Source organism: Grus americana, chromosome 4 (genome assembly GCF_028858705.1).
Source record: "Grus americana isolate bGruAme1 chromosome 4, bGruAme1.mat, whole genome shotgun sequence".
Taxonomy (NCBI): domain Eukaryota; kingdom Metazoa; phylum Chordata; class Aves; order Gruiformes; family Gruidae; genus Grus; species Grus americana.
The window spans coordinates 68,413,691-68,438,395 of NC_072855.1; the positions used below are offsets into that span (position 1 = coordinate 68,413,691).

General features: G+C 38.1%; 1 protein-coding gene across 8 annotated transcripts in view; it reads right to left on the reverse strand.

Moving 5' to 3' along the window:
* Nucleotides 1-24,705, reverse strand: part of GAB1 (GRB2 associated binding protein 1) — a 101,581-nt gene that overhangs the window by 8,358 nt on the left and 68,518 nt on the right. For 5 of the 8 annotated variants that reach the window (XM_054823615.1, XM_054823619.1, XM_054823614.1 and 2 more), the window contains exons 3-7: nt 23,015-23,228; nt 19,699-19,779; nt 15,177-15,781; nt 12,936-13,021; nt 12,425-12,728 (exon numbers count right to left, since the gene is read on the reverse strand). In XM_054823615.1, the coding sequence (XP_054679590.1) occupies nt 12,425-12,728; nt 12,936-13,021; nt 15,177-15,781; nt 19,699-19,779; nt 23,015-23,228 (1,290 nt within the window). The remainder of the gene's footprint in view (nt 1-12,424; nt 12,729-12,935; nt 13,022-15,176; nt 15,782-19,698; nt 19,780-23,014; nt 23,229-24,705) is intronic. The other 3 variants (XM_054823616.1, XM_054823620.1, XM_054823618.1) reach the window with 2 other exon arrangements.

Consider the following 24,705-nt stretch of genomic DNA (forward strand, 5'->3'; position numbering starts at 1 on the left):
ATGCATCTCCCACTTGAGAAGCCCCAAGAATCTTTTTCCACACTGTATTTGTTAAACTTGTTCCCCAGAGATCTGTATCTGTCTGTACCAAAACCACCTCTCCGACCTTGCAGACACCGGGGGACTTTCTTTCCAAGTTCCCACCCTGCATACCATCCCCCCACATGGCACAACCCAACCTCCACCACAAATGACCCTGTCATAAAATTACTTTATGTTGTGCTATCACACAACATAACACTTCAAATGAATCCAGTAACAAGGTGAAGAGTACAAACTAAGAAAACAGTACTGAGTCAATAAGCTCCCTACAGGCAGTAATATAACCCTTCTCCCAGCAAGGAAGTTCTTGGCCAACTTGACCAAACTCTGCAAGTGTTTCAGGTCACATTGTCTATTTTTAAAAAAAATTATCAATAATGTATAATAACCCTAACCTTTCATGAAAGTCTATCTGACAAAGCATTATTAGAAAAGGTGGGTGCCTTCAAGTGGTACACTGAGAAGCCATAAGAAAAGGTAAATCTTTACAATAAACCAAATGAAAAGTTTAAGTCTGATTGTGTTAGAAAGTTGCCCTACAGCACAAAATGGAAAAGGACTGGCACAGACTCGGATGTGGGCTGGTACTACGAGCAATGAGTGAGAACACTGCAAAAAATAAACTTGGCAACAAACACCAGAAGTTTGCAAATCTCTACCCCAAGGGTTTTGCATATGAAGTGCTCTATTACTGTTATCACTGAAGTACTGGGAATAATCAAGTAACAACAAGAAAGGTAAACAGAAAGGTTTTGTACTGTATCTTAACTTCTACACGGTGCTTCACAGAGACCATGCAGGTAAGTATTTACTAGTAGTGCTGCGTAGCAACTTCCTTAAAAAAGGACACAATACTATTTTCACACAGGCGGTTCTTTTCCAATTTCAAAATCAGATGCTCCCTTAAATGGCTCAAAGTGCCGATGAAAAGACCAAGCAGTTGGGCAATGCTGACCAAAGACCCAGATTGTAAAGTGGTACACAAAGCATTTCTGTCAGGTATGCTGTTGACTGGAGCTAAGTCAAAAGCATGACCCAACATGTTGGCATAGTTCATTCTGATCTGATTCGATATTCTTAAGTATCTTGCCTACAACTCTATGATAAAAACTTGCCTATATAAAAAGACCAAGATCTTAAAACTGATTGAACAAACGTAGAAGTTCAAATTCAAACACCTTTTATTAAGAACAATTTGATGCTGAAAATCATTACCTAATCATATTAACTTTTTGTTCCACAGTTTTATTATCAGATTTAAAAGAAATTTGGTCCAATATACCTCAATTTAAAATGTCAATCAGTGCATTGACATACGAGCACAGATTATAAGTACGGTGAGAAACCTAGTAGAGGTAACAGGGTTAATGAAATTATCTAACCAGCGTGCACTTTATAACCTCTCTGCTCTTATAGCCAAACACAGGATGAAGTGCCTGAAACCTATAATACAGAAGATAAGCGCAAGGAACTCAGGACTTTGACTCATTATTTCTACTTTTGTTAATGATGGTAATGTGGTCTCGTACAGCTAACCTTCCTGAACTATGATTATCCCCATTTGTAAAATGGGGATATTATGTAATTGCCTGCCTCATACTTAATTTAGCACTTATAAACCATTCTGAGACTTTAAGAAGAGCTATATAAATAAGAACAGGTCCCTATAATATTTCTCTTCTGCATCAGACAAGAACATACAAAATGTTCCAGCATAAAATAAACTCACTGAGCTTTCATCTCTTGCTGCTGAAAGACTGTTCAGCCTAAATAAATTTGGTTGCAAAACAGCTTGCTGCTACCAACCAGCCAGGAAAATGCAATTCCTCTGGTTTAATATGTCAGAGAATTAAAACGTTTGTGCAGGGTTGGTTTTTCTTCCCCTCCTTACAAAACAAAAAACAAAAGGCCTAATCTCTACTGAAGAGCTTATACTGTGCAACAGAAAATACCTGACACTAGGCAAAGGGGAGGGGGGAATCACAACCACAAAACCGAGGTTACTTATTTGTGTCTGTAGTGCAGAATTCCTCCACCCCATTTTTACCCGTTTAAGAAGATCAAATAACACAAGTTTGGGCACAGAAAGTTCTTAATATCATCCCTTACTCCCTCAAAATACATATTTAAAATAAGTCCATTAGAAATTTTACAATTGCCATTCTTTATCTAAAAATTGGCAGTTCCATCACTATCTTAGGCCAGATCTGTGAACAGAAATACATTTTTTTTTAGCACTTTAAGATCTAAGTACTACAACTTAAATTCCTGGTGCTGCTCTCCCAAGTAACCTCACTAATTTTCTCTGACAGCACATCCTAGCTGAATATAACACGGCGGAGGAAGTGCCTCACAGCCATACCGCAGACTGGTCTCCAACTTCTGTTTTATTCAGAAATAATCACTAAAGTGTCATAGGACCATTCTTCAAATCAGCTTAGTGAAGGTGGAAGGACAGTAGGTCTCTGTGGAGAACCTAGCTCCATACAGCGTTCCAATGCCAGCGACACTGAAGAAGACTCTTCCCATAGTTTAGGCCCACGAGCCCAAATTTACCTCATCTAGTGTTTAGGCACTCACATAAGACAAGCTTTTAACTTACATGCCATTCTGGGAAAGATAAATCTGGATAAAAAAAAAATAGGGGTTTTTTTTTCTATTTATTTATATATTTTTTAAACTAAAAAGGGAATAAATTGTGTTGCAACACCACTGGATACAAACCTACTGGGGAAAATAAAAACCAAACAAATAAATTATGGTAAGTGAAACCAACCAAACAAGAAGTGAAAATTAGATGTTTTCACTGTTCAGTCAAGTCACCACCTGTGAAATGCAAAGTGCTACAGCCAGGAGAAAGAAGCTCAGCTTCTGCACGTTCTATCAGATGAATACTGTGCAAGGGCACTCTGAGCTGAAAAATCACTAATGAAGTCTATTCTTCTAACAAATGGCTGCTTGTAAAAACTGCCAAGCAGAACAAGCGATTATGGATCTAGCGTTAGAGCGCACTCAGACGGCATGAATTCTGCTCCTGGCATTTTGGTGTGTGTCAATGCTGCCTTTGTCTGAAAAGTCATCAGGAGAAGAGTCCATTTCACATGTTTGGTTTTGTTTCAAATAATGGTTTAAACTGAAAAACCTTTTGGTTTTTCCGTCGGCTAATGTATTCTCTCCTTGTTTTCCAGAAAACACTTGGAATATAATGTTGGGGGGGGCGGGGGGGGAAGCGGGGAAGAGGTCCCACTACAGCAAATTCCTGCATCAGAGTAGGTGGGTCCTAACATTTTTGGTTTTGAGGACGTAAGCCACTCACTGAAGAGCCTCATTTGTTTTCAGGCTATCGCCTTGAAGCACTAGTACTAAACAAGATTTCTGTTAAGAACACGTCTTTTCTGACTGACTGCTTGCTCCATGGCTTGCTGGCAAGGGATTTTACGTCAGGAAATTGCAAACAACCTCACGAAAGAGGTCAACACTCTATTTAAATACCGGCTATTTAGGGCTTAAAATTTTAAAGCAAATGTACTAACGTGACATAAAATTTAAGAAATGCATGATCTGTTAATGCTGTTTCCTGGCCAACAGGACTAATCCTCATGAGACAAGGAGATCAGACGTAGGAATGCTACAGCAGTGCTTTACTTGGAATAGGAGGGGGAGAGCAAGAGGCAAAACCAGCCAGATAAGTGCCCTGCATCCACAAAAGTACTTCCAGAGAGACATAACGAACAGCAGTTTCCTGCTTCCATTAAAAAATACACATCTTTACCCCTTTTCTCTGTAATTAGAGGAAACTGAAGTTTGCACTGAGGTCCAAGAATTCCAGTACTCAGAACCACTGTAGATTTTTCCTTAAAAAACAAGGCTGAAGCTCACAGTCTTACTCCCACAGGGTTTATTATTTGGTTTTATATTCTGCAGAATAACCTCCCCCTTTCCTTCTCTTCCTCACCCCAGTGAACTCTGATTCCCGAGTACATGGTCTTCAGCACAGAGCTCTACAAATATCCTGAATTTGCTTTTTCATCTCTTTTTATTAAGACTATTTCCTGCCAAGGTACTTCTAATTAGAAACATGTATTTAGTTATACAACATTCATATCCATTTCCATACTAGTATCCAGCAACAAATAGGAATATCAATAATGTGCTTAGTTCTGGTCAGTGATATCACATGGATGGTGATAACTACAGTCTCTTCAGGACAGTAAAACCAAACTGAAATAAACTTTTTTTTTTCATTATTATGAAATATAAAAAGCAGTCATCTAAAGAGATGCTCTCCAGTTTTCTTAGACATCTTTACCTTCTCAAAATAACATCTCAGAGCACTGGTGCTTTGAATGCTCCAGAAATTAAGAAGGAATTGGAAAAAATATCTGATTATAAAGAAGTCCAACTGCATCTGACAGCTAAGGTTCACTGGTATTCATAAAAATATTTGCCAAATGCCATAAAACTATTCAAAGAATACCAAAGCTATTAATCATCCAAATACTATGACTGCTCTAATTTGCGAGTAACTCTACAGGTCTGTATTTAAAAAGCCCCCAAAGCATGATGAACTAAAAGCATTCAGTAACAAAGACAGTGTTTTAAGAGCAAAGTACAGTGTTCCGGAGTGTTTATTGATTAGTAGTTTAAAGCTGCACTAAGATTCATGAAGTCCAAGGGATACTACTTGAGATCCCTTTCCCTTTTTTTAAAAAACAAGCCAAAAAACTAACAGAACTTAACTTGGTCACTGGAAAAATGAAGCCTAACATTAAGGCTATAAAAAAAGCCAATGGAATATCATGACAATATGTATATCAAAAACTATGCTTGCTTAAAAAGGCATTAAGCATACAGGGAAAAGAAGAAAAATCGTATGGAGGGAAGAAAACATGGGGTGTTATTACCCGTGTTCTCTTGTTCCTGCTCTCCCTAGCATCTTTGGAGTTCAACACTACCATCTCTACTGCTAGTATCAGAGCAAGTCTTGCAGTTTGTCTTCAGAAAACCTATGTTTAATTTTTTTAAAACCATTATGTCCAGTAAACCATAGTTTCCTTTGCAGCTGTGATGCGGCCATCCAAACGAAATCTTGACTTGAAATGATTTGTTGTTTCAAAGTTTTGCAAGACAAATCACAGCTGCAAGTTGAGGGCTGGTATATCATAGCAAGGAGCTATATAAATTTAATTTAAAGCTATTAAGTAAAAACTAGCCTTGTAGAAGTAATTTAGGACAGCCATGGAGGAAGCGCAATTTTCAGTTAAATTAAGTCTTTGGAGCTTGTAGGGAAAAAAAAGAATAATTAAAAAAAAAAATCAATAAATTTGTACTCAGCCTGCTTTAGGAAGTCCGAGGAAGCACCAAAACATCCCCCAAAATCTTATTTTTTTCAACTCCTAAATAGAATGAACAGGAGGTATAACTTCCAAGAGTAAATGGAAGGATTAAATACATGGATTTCTCAAAAGCAAAATGAACAGTACTTCTGCTCAGAAAAGTAATCATGAAAATTACAGTTTCTTTTTTAACAGATGTACAGTTCAGTTCTTGCTGCTGATTAAAGTCACCATTCACAATTTTTCAATGCCTACTTGTCCTAAAGCCTGAGAAAATGAGTTATCCTTTATTTAAGAATATGCAAGGCAATCATGATAGTGTCGAACACTGCAGTGTTGCTAACTTTAATTATTATTATTATTATTTTCTAAAGAAATGTCAGCTCCTGTTGTCACAAATGCCTTAACTGTTTCTCTGAAGTTTTACGTGGTGCTCCTGCTATATCAGGATGTGCAATATGTTCACATTGTCCAACTCAGACACTCAAACATGTAAATATTTAACAAGCAAACTGTTCACTAGGCTATTTAAAACTAACTTCATGATTAATGAGGGTTCTTAATTTCCTTAACAACTACCTACTTTGCTTGGGATTTTTACTGCATCATCCTACACTACAACAATAGGCGATTATGCCGGTCATCCAGAAGCATCACAGTGGGTCCTATGGGGGCCAGAATGTGGCAGATGCTTCCTGCCACGTGAAAGCTCTCTACACAATTACCTCTTCAAAGTGGGCCTATGCTCTTAAATAAAGAAAATTGGAATTTTCTATGAAGTTAATCTCTCTGGGAGATGCTCATGAGTAATCATGGCAAAGATACAGCCACATTTTTATAAGCAATCCACATATTTGAGGTTTAACCACAGAAATTATATCTTGTAACATCTTAAATGAGAAAAATCTATAAGAAAAACAACCAGATAAAATTTTTAACATTTTTTAAAGCAATCACAAGTCCAAACTCCCTGAGAATTTTTTTCTTCTACCTTTGTTTCTTTTGTTTATTTTCTTGTTTTCAAGGTGCAAGTGGGTATTTTGCTGGCATGAAGAGAAATGTGTGTATCACTCACTGTCTCTAAATCTTAGCTTACCACTTGCTGGGCTGCAAATTACCAGGGCCAAGCAGCAGTCTCTTTTAAAGGCAATCGTATGGACTCAGGTCACAGGAAGGACCTCAGACTAAATGCTCATACATTTTTGTTGAAAGATAAGCCTTGTGTAAAAAAAATAAAGGTGAAAATGCACTACGCTAGCTATTGGTTATTTTTGCCATTAGCAAAATAATCTGTGCAATCCAACCCAGAACTAGGACTGAAAATCTTCTTTAAAATAATCTTGAATGCTATTAAACTCTAACAATATTTGGACAAATACAATTGCTGTTCAAGACAAATGGAGCAAAGTCCAGTACCGTGTTGTAAGCTGGGAATTCCAAGTTCTTTACTGCCTGTCAGCTTAGTGATTCTATCACAGCTCCCCATGACCCTGAACTAGGATGGGTGCTGAACTGAACTCTCTCAAAGTGTTTTTAAGTACTATGGATCAAAAACGTTACAAAAATGGCAGGGGTTAACTATATTTGAATGAATAAGATTTAACTTTTGATTTTCATTCCATCATGGTCATGAATTGTTAATTCAGCCATATACCCACAGTTCATGTATTTCTTTTCAGAACCTTAAAAAAACCTCACTTTGATGCAGAAACATGCTGCCCCTCAGAAAAGTTACCAAGTTATAGTAAGTAGGACATCAAACAGACATTGAAGAACAAAATTCTTCCATCACCAATTTCCTCATTGACTTAACCTGAATTGAATTGATTCAGATATTGAGAAACTACATTTTGTCAGTCAAGATGGCAAGCACATATTTCCTAAGAGCTTTCAACTTTACAGATGAGATGTACACACACACACTAAATGTTATAGAGCTATAAGGAGAGTCCTCCTGGACAGCTCCTAAACAAATATTTTAAAAAAAAAATCATCTTTGGTAGTTGTTTGGTCTTAAAGTCTTGCTTTAAGATCACAAACCCTATCCCCCTACCCCTGGAAATAAATCATGGGACAAGATGGGGTAATTATCATGCTCACAGATACCTCCATCTCTCAAACGCTGCCTCCTGACCTACAAAAAAAAATTCACACCCCACCCTTTTTTTTTTTTTTTGACCATGCACTTTTCTTGATCTCTGACTTACGTCACGTTTGTACTGAAGATTAAGATCGTCTAGACTCATAGACCTCTGTCAGGCCTTAAAACCTTCTTGTGGACTGCCAGCACAGCCATCCAGGACCTCCCTTGCTACACAGAGCTGTTCTCTCTGGAATGACGAAACATTCACTACAGACCTGTAAGCTGTCAGCAGGATGGAGATCACAGGATCCACTGCCTCATATCACAACCATTTTCAGATATTTTGAAGAGCCCCAGGGAAAGTATGAGGTGGAGCAGAAGCAAATCTGAATGTTCTTTGCCGCCTTAGCAGTCTAGGAAGTCTTTGCCTCACTGCATTTGGGTACCTTTAATTCTACTGGTCCTTCTTGGATAAATGGTATTTTGAGGAAGGAGCATGTGACTGTCAAATGTCACACAATCACTCTGTGGCAGAACCAGTCACTGTCTGAACAATTCAGAGAATAAGACCCAACTGCATGGATGGATGCAATATTTCTTCCGCTTGAAGCCTTTTGCTAGCAACAATGCTTCCAATTTAGCATCACGACTACATGCAACCATGGCAAGCTAAAGCAGCCAAAAAGCAGAAATACAAAATCAATATAGACAATGGTTCTTTATAATAATAGAAATAGCACCCTGAAAGAAACAAATTAAAAGAGAGATTATTTTTGTCATTCGATTACAGGTGAATGCAGAAAAGCACCTGGCCAAATGCTCTCCATTTTGTCCCAAGCAATATATCACTTACCTCTTGGTATGCTTCTCTAAAGAAATAGTAAAGCGCTTTGATTCAAGTTATTGGGGCAGGAAGCCAACACCATGTTTTGAAATTACTTTCAAGACTTCCAGAAAGTACTGGAAGCTCCCCACATTTACAGAAGCAGCTGTGAGCTAGAAAAATGAAACTACATGAAAATGTAGTGTAACCTCAAGGCTATACATATATATATATATATATATTTATTTTTTGAAAAAATGTTATTATTTTTTAACCCATTTTCTAAAACAAAGCTCTTCTAGAAACTGGTGGAAAAAGACACAGGGTATCTCAGAGCTCACCAGGGCTCCTGGCCCAGGGTCTCGCACAGGAGGGAAGGCTGAAAAGCTTCAGGCTCTCATGGCAGGGGTGTGCAAGTGCCCTCCTCAGAACAATGTGCCTGTACTTTAGTGAATTCTAGACCTATTTATTACCTACATTTAGTTTACCTGTGTTACTAATTTTTCATAACTCAGTCCTCTGTCACAGTCGCTACTTCCATATAACTGTATCTATTCTTAAAAATTTGGAGAATTTTAACAATTTAATAAATTATCCAGAATGTCAGGTGCTTACATCAGAGCTGCGAAGACGTACACATTACAGTCACTGCTGCTGACAGATTGCCAGATCCTTGCTGCCTGACACATTATTCTTCAAAGACAGCAGAACCAGAAGTATCTGAGTATGTGTTTCATCTCAGGTTTACAACGCAGGAACAGCAGAGGGAAGAGCAGGCCTTACGCAACAAAATGGTGACTGCCATCACAAAGCCCTCCATTTTCTACTTTGACAAACTAAAAAATAAATGTACACGCTTGGCACCTCCTCTAACAACAAAAAGCAGTGCATTCTTTATTTATGTGCTAGTTTCACTGCATTATTTCTTTGTCAAATGCATTTTTAGCACTGAATGTAAAAAAACTTCCCTGGCCCGCAGAGAAATGTTACTGAGCTAGAGCTAATGCTCATGTGAAAAGGTGATGGTGATATTTCTCAGTAACAAGGATAGCTACCAAAAAGGAATTGTTACTTGGAGGCAGTGCAAACACTATTTTTGCAGCAATCTGTAACCAATTTAAAAAAAAAGAAAAAGATACAGCAGCTTCTTCAGACAGAGGATGAGATGGGCCCTCACATACCTGGAGGCCTTATCACCAACACACCTGATCTCTGCAGTAATACCATCTCTTAGAGGAGCAGCAGTGGTCTTCAAACAGAAATCCTTGAACCAATGGCATATTAAAAAAACCTAAACATTTAAAGGAGCAATACCCAGAAGGTAACTATTTTATGTACCATTTCCTCCCTTTTTACGTCTGCCTAAATTCTACTGAAGGTATTGGCCAACTTGATATTTTCTATGTGCTAATTTGTAGCGGAAGTCCATTGTAGTACATTTATATAAGCAGAAACAACCCGATAATAGAAGTTGCTACAAGAACTTGAAAGCTGGAAAGGCAACACAGTAGAATATAAAGCACACACTCATTTTAGGTAAGGGTCCACTAAAACAGGACTTTTATCCTATTTTAATGCAAAAGGAACTGCGGTTTTATTTTCCCAAAGGTATTTCTGGAAGGAGTTATTTGCATGGAGAACTGAACTACTGCAATAGGAATATATTAACATCCCGATATGTCACCATATATGCTCTTCACAACAATGGAAGACTTGCAGTAGTACACTTAATAAAATTTGAGTGAGCCAGTGTGTGTGTGTTACTAAGATAAAACCCTCTCTGATAAATCAGAATAATTACCATTCTTGGTAGCTCAAGATCTTCATAAAGTTTTTTCAGCCCCTACGCATTTACTATACAATATTTACTTTTAGGGACAGTTTTACTTTAAAATTACTTTACCTTCTAAATTATATTAAATAATCATATTATTTTACAGTGATAACAGCTTCTAAAAGTCTACAGGCAAAAAAAATACAGCCGGTCACTCTACACTCCTGAAGAAGCATGTTAGTACATCTAAAAATCTTTTCCCTGATGTCAGCTAGGTCTTTCTAGCGGTAAAGCATTTGAGGACAGGAGCAAAGCAGGAGCCTTAAACGCCACCTTTTAGAATGTGAAACACTAATTCATTTTCAAGCAGAGAGATGCAAGAGCAGTGATGCTGCCCCAGCAGACATCTGTGAGACTGCTTTGCACTGCCAAGAGCAAAAGTGAAAAGCTTTTCAACACAAAAATTTACTACTTTTGAAGGTCAAACATCTTATCAGTAAAATACACAAACTGGCCAGTCAGGGAAAATATTTTCAAGCAGTTCAGTGTTTATTCTGAGAATATTTTCCAGTATCAGCTTTCATCAATCTGTTACTGTCCAGTATTTCTTAAGAACTAAACAAAACCACTGTCTGGTAACACAGAAACAATTAGACACAAGCAGAGAGCCAAGGTCTTGAAAAAGGCCATGCTTCATTTTCTGAAGATGGACAGCCATAATGAAATGTGGTACTTCCCATTTCACACTGAGATCATCTATATCGTAATGATATTATCTACTTCACTTAATTACAGGCTGTTTTCACCTAGTGTTAAAAATACTAATTTAAACTTTTAGTTAGTGAATATTTTTGGATCATCTGAATATTTGCCATCGAGTTTTCCCCAAAATGAAGTCAGCCATTCTCAATGTAAATACTAATTTTTCAAGCACATAGTTTTTAAAATAGGACTTAGTCAAATACAAAATAGTGCAGATATTTGACCTAATGTTCTTTAGTTCCCACTTCTACAAGAAAGTTAGTCATCTTGTCTGAAAAACTGCACAGTTCCTTAAGCATTTACCTGTATTTCTGATAGGATGGCTGATAAAACATTTTAGATTAACTGGAAAGTCTAAGCTATTTCTTAGTGATTCTCTATACATGTATCTCTTATAGACATATCACAACAATCTCTCCTTTGTTTCTTAAGAACACCGGTCACCCAAATAATCCTTATCTTAAGCAAAAGTAAAGCCAGTAAGCACCAGATTCAAGAGATTCAATTTTTTTAGGATAGCTTTGCAGTGGTCCTCTAAATTTGGGGGGGGGGGGGGGGGGGGGGGATGTTTCCAATTTTGTCATTGAAGTTATTGCAGCTTCCTTGGACTCATAACAGTCATCTTCCACACATTTGGCAGTTTAAAATATTTCCACACAAAGCTATTTTTCCCTTTGTTTCATGACTTTGTTTAATCTACCACTCTCTATAAAGGCAAGGAAACTTTCACCTACTGCAGTTTATACAAATTTCAGTATAAGCAAGGCACCCAGCCGCTGTAATAAGACAAACATATCTTCAGAGCTGGTTTGAATCAGCAGTTCCCTCCTCCTATCTGGATTCCAAGGAAACCTCACAGCCCACATGTTAAACATCTTCCCGTGACTGACCCATGTGGCCACTACCACTTAAGCATTAAGCAGCCCCAGCATCAAGTGATTTTCCTTGCTTTTACAGAAAAAAGGACTTAACATTACCTAGTTAATTGTAAACGCTGTTTCTTCAATCTAATTCTTCCTTCATTTGAACACAATTGTAAGGACTATTCTAGGTAAGAATTTGTAAGACCATTGCATACTTTGAGTAGGACTAAAAAGCAGCACAACATACAACTCATTCTTGTAACAATTTCTTCTAACAAGGTTTACATCAAAAGCAAATACCTAAAATAGTTAACTAAGTTATTTTTAACTTTTACTTCACACAATGAAAGCATGTACTGATCCTGTACCAAGCATTGTTATCGCTATAAATTTGTATTCTATCCAATGCCTTGTGTGCTTGCTCTCTATCACAAGTCGGCTAGCTGTCTTTGTATAAGGACTAAAACTCACACTTCTGAGTGTTAGCAGTTCTGTGTCATTTTTTCATTAGTAACTACAGCAATAAAATTTAAACCTCTGCTTGTATTTGGCATTGTTATTGTGATGTTTTAATATGGGTTAAATTAATCATAGGATTCCTTTATGTTATGTCTATCTCATAGGATAAAAATTATTCTGTTAGGATTTCTAAAAATACGGTAATTTTCCACTAATCAGAAGTTGGGAGAGCTATTATTTTCTTAGTGATAAAAATCAACTTCTATTGGAGATTTTCCTCACCTTTTCTGTCTGGCTTGAGGTTCCGATCCACTGGCGGTGGCTCACATTCTGCAACAGGTACTGACCGTCTGGGAGGGGTCTTTGGACTGGACCTGAAACCCATGTGAGCAGGAGGAGGGACTTGCTTTCCAAATAACGGAAAATCAAACGTGCCTGGTGTCATTGGTACATAGTTTGTTTCCTGGATGGGTTCAGTGAAGCTGCTGGAATGCTGTCGTGGAGGAGAGTTGGGATTCATTGGGACATAATTTTCATCTAGTTCTTCACTTGAAACACTTCCCACTGTCAACATGCTTCTGTTTTTCTAGAATTAACATATATTTCCTTTAACAAAATAAGTTATGCAATCAGCTGTGAATCATACGAGTTTTTTAACCTAATCTACTCAGATTAATATATTCTACTGAAACTGAAAATATCACAAACATCATACGGCTTGCTTTTTTACATGGGAACAAAGAGCATTCAAGCACTGTCACTGTCGCCTCTCATCAGATCAAGTCATACTTACAAAGTGGTTATGGAAGCCCTCCAATGAATTAGATCTGTCATTCGGAAACGTTCGTGGAATATCATAACAGTCTTGAGAACTAATTTCTAAAGAAACAAGAAGAGAAAGTGGCTATTTATCATCCCTGTTCCTGTCACTTGGCATCAGGCATCCAGAGTCTGTTGTTATTTACTATCTGCTTCTGAGAGCATACAAACACACCTCCTGAAGCTGTGCCCCACAGATTTTATCTATATACTTGAGAGGACTCTGTTCACAAACAAACTTAGCACTCATCAGTCATAACTCAAAGCCCTTATAGTGGCATTTTTCCACAACAAGAAAAGAAAAAGTAATTTTTCCTTTTAAAGAAGCAGCAAAGTCTTCCTTTCAAATAAGCAGGTGTAAGAATTTAGTGTAAGAGTGGGTTTTGAGATGCGGGGCCCTCATGAAAAACCTATTCTAAACAAACAAACAGCAGATGCAATTTAGGGTCTGGAGAAAGGTTTTCTGACTGAACACCCTTCCCTTGGAAACTGCTGATTCCACAGGATTCAATCTGTTGCAGGAACAGGTGAACCCCTGCTCTCAGCTCCCCAGTACTGTCTTCAGGGGCTTTCAGTTTGAACAAACAGCTACAGAACCGAAGATCTCTCCATTTTCAGGGTCCTGGCTCTCAGCAATCCGCATTAAGAAGGTCCTCAGCTTTGTGGCTGCTTCTATGGTGGATAGGGATGTTTGTGAGAAATCTAGGTCCCGGGTCCTGCTCAGCCTGTGCAGGCAACAGGCTGCCTTACCCTGTAAGAGGCATGCCCTTCCTCCTGACGCCAAGACAGAAACTGTGGGCAAACTCTGGGCTTTATCCTTGCCTTGCCCTGAAAAAAACTTCAAGTTTTTTGGAGATTTCCACCTCAGAGGAAAAATAAATACTTCTGCTATTAAGCGCCAAATTAAACCAGTATTGTCAGAAAGGCTACTTTTCCTGAGGCTGACAATCTCAGCTTTGGTGTAGGAGTACTCAGTTATATACTTATCAAAATGACAGAAGATAAGCAAAGCAAACATGGGCCTTTCAGGGTGTTAATTGGTCATTTTAAAACACTAGCAACCACCAATATCGTTACACTTAGCCTACAAAATGAACGACAAACAGGATAACACTATCCGAGCGCCTGTATGATCAGATCCATTCTGTATATTGCCTCCTCTAAAAGCCCTGTCCCTGTCCCCTTCCTCATTTCAGCCTCTCACCCCATACCTAGCACAACTCATTTCTCCTTTAAAATCCCCTCTAACATTAACATCGACTCTAACAAGTTTAAACTTTCACTTTAAAAATAAGACTGTAAGGCCCACCTGCCTCAGGAACCTTAAAAAAATTAAACTCCCAGCCCTAGAGTGGTTAACAAGACCAGAACAACTGCTCTCTGTAACAATAAATATCAGCTTCCCAATCTCTATCTCTCACTGCATTTCTTGAGTTTAAGTCTGAGAGAATAAGAACAGGAACAGAAAAACAGGCAGACAAAACTCCCAAGAGACACTACATTCTTTAAGTAAAAGTAGCTCCACCAGATTGGTTAGGACCTGAAATACATCCAGCTGCTAAAGAAAAAACAGAAAAAATACACTAGGACATCTGGAATATCAACATTTAGGTGACTATAAGGAACAACTTTAATTTTACTTGAAAACTGCAGTATGCATATCTATCACATGGAGAGAAATAAACATCAGTGGCAATGATTACCCAATCAGGGTTGATCTCAAAGCTCTTGGTATACACCAAGTCCCACTGACCTTCATGAAACACTTTCAGCTTCTGCAGATTTGGACCACTATATGCTAACCTTACTTTGGTCGTTCTGAAAGACTGATAACAGCAGTATTAAACTCAGCTATATGATCTTAGTGGCAAAAAAAGATAATTAGTTCTTCACTGCTGTTTTCTAAAGAGGAGTAACACCGTAAATATGTCTTCAAATATTTTTGGCTAAGACTGAATGCCACAGTGCACTATACTACCCTTATCAATGTTCTGTGCTTTGCTGTTTTGATGGTTTCCTTTAATCATCTTCTCTATTTCCTCCTTCATACACATTTTGAGCATTGCGACCACAGACTGTTTTGTGAAGTGCTACACACTTGTTTTTAAAGCTTAGAAATGCCCCTCATATCATTCAGCCCATTCACATCATTCACCACAAGATTACATCATTTAACACAATTCCAGAAGAGCAGGATAAAATATGGAATACTGACCTTTACGAAAGATATTCAAATCTACAGTTGAAATGGTATTACTGCGCGAGGGCGGTATTCCTGCTGTAGGGATGCAATAACTACTATCAGTGTCTGAAGCAGTGCGACTAATGCTACATGTTTCCACAGGAGATCGATCTGCAGTGTGGTGAGGTTTTGGTGGCCGAGGTGGAGGAATATCTGGAATAGTCTCCAGTTTTGAAGTCTGAGACAACGTTCCCTCTGGAAAAGTTCGTGGAATCTGGTAAGTACCTCCAGGTGTGGGGGGAATGTCATAGCTAATGGCGATGTGTCTCATCTGTGCGTCTAATGAAGATGTTGCTGATGGGGTGTTGAAAACATGTTGCTCTCCTTCTGCATCAGTCCCAGATGGAGACGCTGCCTTCGGTAAAACATCCTGTGAGTAACTCCTAGGCAGGTTATAAAGGCTGCACTCTGCCAGTGTCAGTGCAGTACGAGAAGGCAGGGAGTCATAGACACCTTGCTGCTGAAAAAAGCCATTCACAGCATGCTTGCTCGCTGATGGAGCAGGATTTTTGTGGGAGGGCACGTTATCATTGCAGTCTGTTTCAGAAGAGCTGGATTTTGCTGAGTCAGCATGAGATCTACACATAAGATTGTAAGATTAAAATGTTGATGAACATATAAAGAAAAACAAACATCACAAATAATAAACACAACACTTAACATGTAAATAACTAAAAAGTCTATCAGTCTCTTCCAATTTTTTTTTTTTTAATGAAATGCAGGAACTCAATTACTAAACAAACAGTAGTACTTAAGAAGGATCCTAAGTAACTACACACATACATGCATGAGAAACAGGTAACACAAGTGTGGAGCTTTAGCAGCAGATAAACAAGCTGATGTTTCATAGAGCAAGTGATTTCCACAATGCCAATTTGGAGCAGAGTTTGTTTGGGGACTGGGGGATTTTTTTTTTAAATTTTTTTTTTAACCCATGCTGCAAACTAGCTGCATTTTAATGGCGCTGTTAAAGGTAAAAATACACTCACTCCTTGGGTTTACAGTACTTGGTAGTTCTAATAAGTATGAAAAAAACCATTAGAGGAAAAATACAACTGCTTGTAACACTCTTAAGTGCATGTCTAAAGTTATCTACTGACCATATAAAACTGGTTCAAAATACATAAAGGAAAGAGAAATAACAGATAAGAACAGAAATAGGAGGAAGATAGCATGCTCTTCGGGGAAAAAAATCCATAGGATGTATGTGCAACAGAGCGCTTTTGTCTTGAACACAAGTTAAGGCAGTGTTGTTAGATAAAACTGCACAGTAGTTTACCTTTGATTTCTTTGTAAATTCCATCTTTTATGAGAATAGCCCTCATAAATACTGGTATTAACCAGTACCAGTAATCTTACATGCAAAGTAAACACACTGCTATCTTTTTTTTTTTTTTTGTAAACCTCCCCAGTTACCTTGCTCCAGGCAAAGAAATTCTGTTATCAGTCTGACTCTTTGCTTAAATGAAAGACAGTGGCAAAATACTAACACAGGTGGAGGTAATGCAGTCCATACACTTTTTGATCATCATACCATGATATTTCCCATTTTCATTACTACAGTACCATACCATTGTGTTAATTTATACACACATATGTAAATTATTTCAGCATGCATGTGTATCAATGAAGAGCTGCTATACTACTCTTACTAAGCTCTATTAAGCAACTGGATCATGCAGTTTACAAAACTTCTGAGGAATAAAATACATAAAAATCAACAGCACGACTACCACAAGAAGCATTTTTCCCCCTTATTATAAGAGGCTCTCTACCTCAAAATGATCACAACCAGAATTTATTATTCAAATTTCAATTTGTCGATAAGATCGCAAAAAACTTTATTTTTTTAAGGGACAGCTGGATTTATCTCCTGGGATTCTGGTAACCTGAGGAGAAAGGAATCCAGTTTAGCTATTCATTTAGGTTTCCTCTGCAGTCATTGGAGAAATGGAGACCGTGTGAAACACAATCCGCTCTTCTTAGATATCCATCTAAACCCGATGAATCACTCCCAAAGCGCCTCTCTGCCAGCTATCAAGGGAACCCAGGTGAATAGCTTAGACTGGACATCTGCAGTCAAGAAAAATGTCACTCACCTAACCAACTGGGTTTTGTTCTTTTAACAGCAGAGATACAATCTTCCATCAGTCCGAGTGGCTTATGAGAGTTCTTCTCCAGCTTTAATTATATGGCCTTTTTCTATTAGCTTGTTCTTAGTTTTTTTGGTGTGGGGTTTGTTGGTTTGTTTTTTTTTTTTTTCATTAGAAAAAGTACACTAATTTTGCTCTGGTTGCTATTTTAAACATAAAGTTCTGTCTCAATGCCTGGAATTGGTTTCCAGGTGACTCTAAACCGTAATCTGCATTTAGTTTAACAGACCCCCCAAAAAGAAGAGAATGTTCTCATTAAGTGTTTATACTTGGCACAACCAAGAAAGTGAAACTTCTTATATTGCCTATGATGCTGACCATCAAAAACGTATCTCTTGGTGGCTAACAGCTTCCTTCCTTTGCCTCAGAGCTTCAAAAATTCATGAATGAACCACTGGAAGTTTAACACACTTGCAAAAAAAATAGAGCACATGGGACTGAAGGAAGAACACGAGGATACAGAGGGCATAATAAATTGTGAACATACTGTGTGACTAGTTACACCCTGAGCTTAGCCCCTGCTGCAGCCCTGTATGAATCCTTTGAGTAAAGAGCAAGGAGTTCCTCACTTTCTAGACATACTTTTCTAGTTCTGTGGTATTCATTCAGACCAAAGTCCCAGCAGAAGTCACATGTGTTTTACATGAGCAAGTCTGGCAAGGATTGTGATCTGTATTTTATATGCTATAAAAATAATGTGGGCAGTCCAGAGAAGCTGGACACTGACAATCAATTGTAGAACCAAAATTATTAGTTTCAGTTCACTAGGATATACTTTAAAATGAAAAAAAATTCCGAAACTACAGAAATAAAATACAAACACTACATTTATCTTACAAAAACATGCAGGAGAGATAACCAAAGCTCAAAATGCAACAACTGCACATGTATGATGCCCGTGCTTAAGGACTACCCATCATATGTAAGCAACAAATGCTATCTTTTTTAAATTTAGGTGTTTTTCTGGGTCTAAGTGAATGCTGCTGCTTCTTTCTTGAGCACAAGAACTTGTGAAAACAGACTTTCAAAAGTCATGACACATGAGGCAGCCAGGCCTGTCATTTGCTTAGCTAATGGCAACAGCTTACATTTCTCATGATAAGAGGGCATTCCTGATTTACTTCACGTTTTTAAAAGTACTATTGAAAGTACAAGTCTATTGAAATAGTTTCCAAAATATGAATGGGTTGTAACCAATCTGATTTTGCAAGACCAAAAGTTTGAAGACAGTCTGAAACACAGACCAAGAAAGCAGTTTATGCCAAAATGAAGACAGGGAATTCAGCCTCTGAAGTTTAACTAGTTTGCAAAAGTCAGTATTAACCACTGATCATGATAAGAACACCACTTACAATTTTGACAATCTACAATGCATAGTTGATTCACGTTACCTCGCGGAAATTTAGGTTAGGACTAGAGTTCAGGGACTGACTTTACTCCTGCTTTTTTTTAAAAAAAAAAAATTTCAGATGCAGGATGCTTCATGACTTCTGCGGTTAGGAAAGTTACCTGAAAATTTTAATTTTTCCCATGCACTTCAGAACAGCTCAACAAAAAACCAATTGACTTAAATATTCCATTAACAATAGGTTATTAAGATAAGTATTAATGTTTTTTTACACCTCAGTTTAAAATAAAGGCAAAGTTGGATACAACACCATGAAAACTCCTCACTCTATAAGCAGAGGACGACTGCAACATGAATTCAGTGTTATCACATGTGGGCATCACGCATCTGCACATTATGCTAAGTGGCCAAACTATTCCTTACTCAATGCTAGCACTGGACACCTCCTTCCATATATCATGAAGAGATAACTGTACAGCCTGCCGATCGCAAGGACTGGACATTAAGCTGCACAGAGAAGAGATAGGGTATTGAGGCAGAGGGAGCCCAATTAAAAGCCTGCCTTGTCAACTACTTGTTGACAGAGACCCAAGAAAAAAAAGGTTTAAGTGTTTTAGTCTAAGGGGTAATCATCCCATTTTTGAATATGCTGTACTCAGTCTGGCTTGACCGCTCATCCTTTCGAGCTGATTCTTTCCCCATCTGCAGGAATGGATATGACTGATTAAACAGAATACTATGAACAAAGTGGCAACAAAGTTGCTCATGTGCCAGTGATCTGGGACAGAAACAGCAAGCATAGTGAAAACGTGATAAATAAATAATAAACCAGCTCTATTTCCAGAAAATGGAAGCCAAAGTTACATAGTTTTTCTGTTAAAACTCACAGAACACCATGCAAGACTCATCTCAAACAAACAATATTTTCAGACAAGTTAATGGCTCTGTGATTAATTTCTCACACACATTCCAAGAATGGCTACTGTTCACTCACTGCAGTGGAATCTTTTTACTTTCAAAATCTTCTAATAGCAGGTATTCCTGCCCTTCTTCCGAGAGAAAGGGTGACCCTTGGCTGGTTCATAAACATAGGAAAGACGAGGAAGACAGTGTTTAGTATTTCAATATACCTCTCGAATGAGCCAGAACAACAGGGGTTTTGGAAACAGCCTTTGGCTGCATTTTCTTATTTAGGATCCAAATATGAACCTTAAAAATCTCACTAAATGCTACAGTCGAACAATGCTCTCTCTCAAGTCAACAGTGATCAGAGCATAAAACTCTTTTAGACAAAATACAGCATGATTATTCCAGCTGCAAGTGCTGAGTCCAAGATACTCTCACAACAGTACGTGGTGCATTGCATGACACCAGAACAAAGCATTTCAAAATTGTTAGTTCTGAAACACCACAATTCTTAAAAATTTCAAAAAGGCAGCTCAGATACTTCTTCTATGTTTCAGTTATTCCCCCTCATCCGGAAAAGAACCCCAAAGCCTTGAAATAAAATTCAGTGGTTCCCAGATTATCTATAAAGTAACATGCAAAATTAGAACAGAAAATGTTCCCTCTGCGTATTGGCAACTTTAAAGTCTAAAGGGAAAATGTCATAGAAATAAACCATTCAAATAACAATACCAGCCTATTTAATTACACCTATTAAGCTTTACACTTCACACTAAGGAAAAAACATTGCAGAAATACACAGATAATTGTTCCAAGTCTGGAAATTAATAGGAAAATGATGCAGCCATTTAATTTTTCCTTCACATGTAAGGACGTGGATTGGGGTAGTGCACAGAGTGCCCCGTAACTGATCACCTTCGTAACATGCTGTGCAGATACACAAAGCTCTAATTCCATAGGAAAAGGTCTATATCCTCTATACTCCGGCCCAAAGCCAGCAGAATACCTCCTGTACCAGACATGAAACAAAAGCAGTCCTTTTAGCTGGAACTGAAACTCCAGCATAACTATTATTCTGAATTTTCATTATTACAGCCTTCTTAATAAAAGGACATAGCTATTTAGTAAATTTAGTTAAATATAATGCACTAAGTCCATTACTTTCCAAGTAATCACAATGCCAATGTTTCACTGTCTTCAAATATTCTTATAGAAACATCATTTATTTAAACAGTCTCTACACTCCCAAAGACTTGGTACAGTTCCTTCTCAGTTCCCTCAGCATTTTATCTCCATTGGACCTTCTGCCTTCCCCAACACCCAAATACCTTCTCTCCTGTGTCACCAGCGTCTTCCTCAAGAAATTTTGCAGCCTATTCACGGACTCTATACCTTGTCACGTTTTGTGCCCCCTTTTATGGTCTCCTCAGAATTTACTCTTTCTACTTCACCAGTTGTCACACAACTATGGAAATCAGGTCAGAAAGACAATTATACATCCCAACCTCAATCATTCCTAAAAACATGCTTCATGTGGCAGTGTTAGAAATCCACTCTGTGCCCATCCCTCACAGAAGCAAACGTGCACTCAGACACATTTCTGACGAGCCAGGGTGCTGAATTGAAAAGTCAAGATTTCTCTGCCAAGCCGTTGTGGAAACAATACCACGCTTTTTGATAGCTTTTGGCAGGAAGGGTGACATACCACTTGGGCACCATCACCTTCTAAACATCACTAAACATCAGAAGGCTTTAACACTGAGAAAACAGACACTGGGTTTCCCCTTCTCTTGCAGGAGGCTTTGGGGCACACTGCACAGCCCATAACCTGTACATTCCACACTCTGGGGGAACTGTAGGCTCATTCCTGCGTTTTATAAGAAAGATTGTAATGGGTGGATACTTTCCTGCCATGTAATCATCGGTAAACAGAGCAGGAAACTCCTCAGGCACAACAGAGCAAGATAAAAATGCCAAGGGAGCAGAGAGCACATGGCACAGGTAAAACTGGCAGAGCATCAAGGCGTTGATGAAGAAGGCACCGCCACTAAAAGGTATGGCCCTAAGGGAGTATGTGAAATACTCATGAAAACACTTTCAAAGGAAGCTTTCCTCAGCCTTCCATGTACTTATCTGCAATCACAACAAGAATATGACGTTTTATTTATTTTTCTGGAAATACCTCAGCAGATTTTATTTTAAATTCCTGCAGAAAAGAAGCTTGCCAGAGAGATTTATAAAGTTCTCCCCACAGAATACTCAAGGTTGGAAGGGACCTCTGGAGATTATCTGGTCCAGCTCTTCCAATACCTCTAAGCAAAGCCATCTTCAAGTCAGGTGAGGGTCCCTGGGAGCTTGTCCACTCAAGTTCATTTGTTGTCAGGTTTTTGGGTTTGTTTTTGGGTTTTTTGGTGGTTTTTTTTTTTAAAATCTCAGAGGACAGAGATTCCACTCAGTTCCTGGGCAGTCAGCTCCAGGGATGGCCACCATGATCCATTCTGAAAAACCATACTGATATTTCCCAGGTAACTACCATAAATATATCCTCCTATGCAGGAGGTGCTGTACATCTATTTAACTGAGAAGTAGTAGTTGGAGAAATCAATATACATTTAATTCAGTAGAAGTTCTTAATTCTTTCCTTAAAATTTCCTATTGCACAGTTCTCTGGAGAACTGACTGTGTGGGTACTCTTTATTCAGTAAGAAATAAGGCTTATTTGAGCTTGTTTTTATATATCTGTTATTTGGAAAAAGTTAAAATTCAGAATACAGAAATTGAGTGCTTTAAGTCTCCTGCATTCTTAGTTATCATAAAATAATTACCTTTTACTCTTGCTTGAGAGTCTGAACCTTGAACTGTTAGTAACAGTCAATACCATTTGACGATTGCTATATTCAGTGATGTGGTAACCTGGCAGGTGATAATAAATATCTGCATGTTTTACTGAATCCCTTCTATGAAAGAATTAACTGGCAAAACTGGGGCACCAAATACTAGAAGGGAAAAATGCTAAATTTCTACAGCTTTTTCTCATCCTAGACTGGACTAAACACATCTGACTGTGGCTAAAGAAAGGGTACTTCTCTGCTCTGTGCCATGCATCACTCCAAGCTACAATGAAATGCTTGGATCACTGCATTTATCTGATACTTCATACCGGCTATTGCTGGATGCACTTTTGAAGAATGCAATACGGGTCTAGCGCTGATCAAACAACTTCACTATTGCTGCAAAAAGTTCAAGTATAGAAAGAAAAGAAGCAAAAGTTACAGACAGCTTTCTCCCACAGAATATGTGCATCCAAATGTTCAATGACTCCGCAATAAAAAAAAGTGCTTTTAGCTCAAACATTCTTTGCCTGTAATACAAATAAGCGTTATTAAGAAAAAAGTGTCACTTACCTCATAGGTTCGGGTTTTTTACTTTGACAGTTTATTAGCAGTAGGTAGTCTTGAGGATCTTCTTGACCAGAGGACGACTCCAGTGGGGGGATGTTAATAAGCTGATATGGAGGAGGTAGGGAAGACTCTGCTTGCACAGAAGGCGGTGAAGTGTTGATGGGCAAGGGTAACTCAGCAGATGGTTGTAAAGAACTGACCGGTGGCTTCACAGCATCTGCAAACACAGAAGCAAAGCATTCTTTTTACAGTGAAGAAATAGTCTTACAATACTACCAAAAAAAAAGAAATTAAGAGACGATGAGAAAAGTCAGGGGTTTTAATTCAAAATTGTAAAATCAGTGGACATAAGAACATCTGGATATTAATATTTGTTTCAGAGTATTTGTATTTATATACAAATCTTTATAATATCGTTATATTTTTTTCAAGCTCTAATCAATTTCTTAAGTATGCCTTGGAAACAGAGGTTATGCCTTATTTAATGACTTATTTAACCTGTTTTCTCGTCACAGAAAGAACAAAGATGCTGACAGATGCAGTAAGACAGCTAAGAACACAAATCTGCTGGTTTAATCAAGAGCAGACAAAGGCCCATAGGTTATTACTTGAATATGGTAAGCTGAGTCAGCACATGTACGTATTCATCCCTTTTGACCAAGGTCACTTCAACATTTGAGATTAGTCACCAGTCAAGAACTGGCCTCTCAATATCTGAAAAGCAACAGGAAAAACACTGCTTTTGCAATGGAAGATCCCTTAAGACTATGAAAGTAATGCAGAGGTACAATAGGTACCACGTTCCACTACATCCCCTCATTACATACCCCAACTTTTTATTTTAGTACAATAAATGAATTAGTTGTGGTTTGCTCTTGTTTAGTTTGGGATTTTCTTTTCTTTTTTTTTGGGGGGGGTGGGGGGGGGGGAGGGAGGAGGAGGAAGAGGTGTTGTGGTTTTGGTTTTTTTTAAATAACCATGTCTTTATAATTCTTAATCCAATTCCTATTCACAGATATTCTAGAGTACGTTCTTTTTGCCTTCCAAATACACATATCCTCACTATTAAATTATCTGGGACACTGGAAAATATTGACACTGTCAAACATTAAGCAATCATTTAACTTTTTCATTGTTTTAATGATACACTGAGTAAGAACAACACAATTAAGCAAATTGTTCCTCAATTATCAAGGCTCCCTTGTACTTGCAACTCATTGTACATTCCAATTTGCACTTCCCAAGAATGGACGCTGATTATTAGCATTGTTTAAATGAACATATTATTATCCAATGCAGACTGCTCCTGTTAGGCTTACAGGCCAGCTACGCACTACAAAGTAACTTCAACCAGCTTCTGCTTCCCAGCACTATCCTGGGAAGAACCAGATGAGCAGACCAGAACATAGCCTTACTGCTTTCAGTTCTGTGTACGCTAGGTACAAGTGATTTAGACGTGGAAATAGAAACAGCAGTACTTGCTTTGAACTCTCATAGCACTTACACAGGTTCAGAAATTAAATCCCACCACACCCATGTGGGTGGAAGAAGTCTAGGTGTATGAAAATTCCTCAACTCAACCTACCTGAAAAGGTAGGATAACCTAAAAAAAAAAAAGTTTTATAAAAGGTTGTGCCTGACCTATCCATCAAACTAGTTAGCAAAACAAAGGCAAAACCAGACTGCACCCAGCG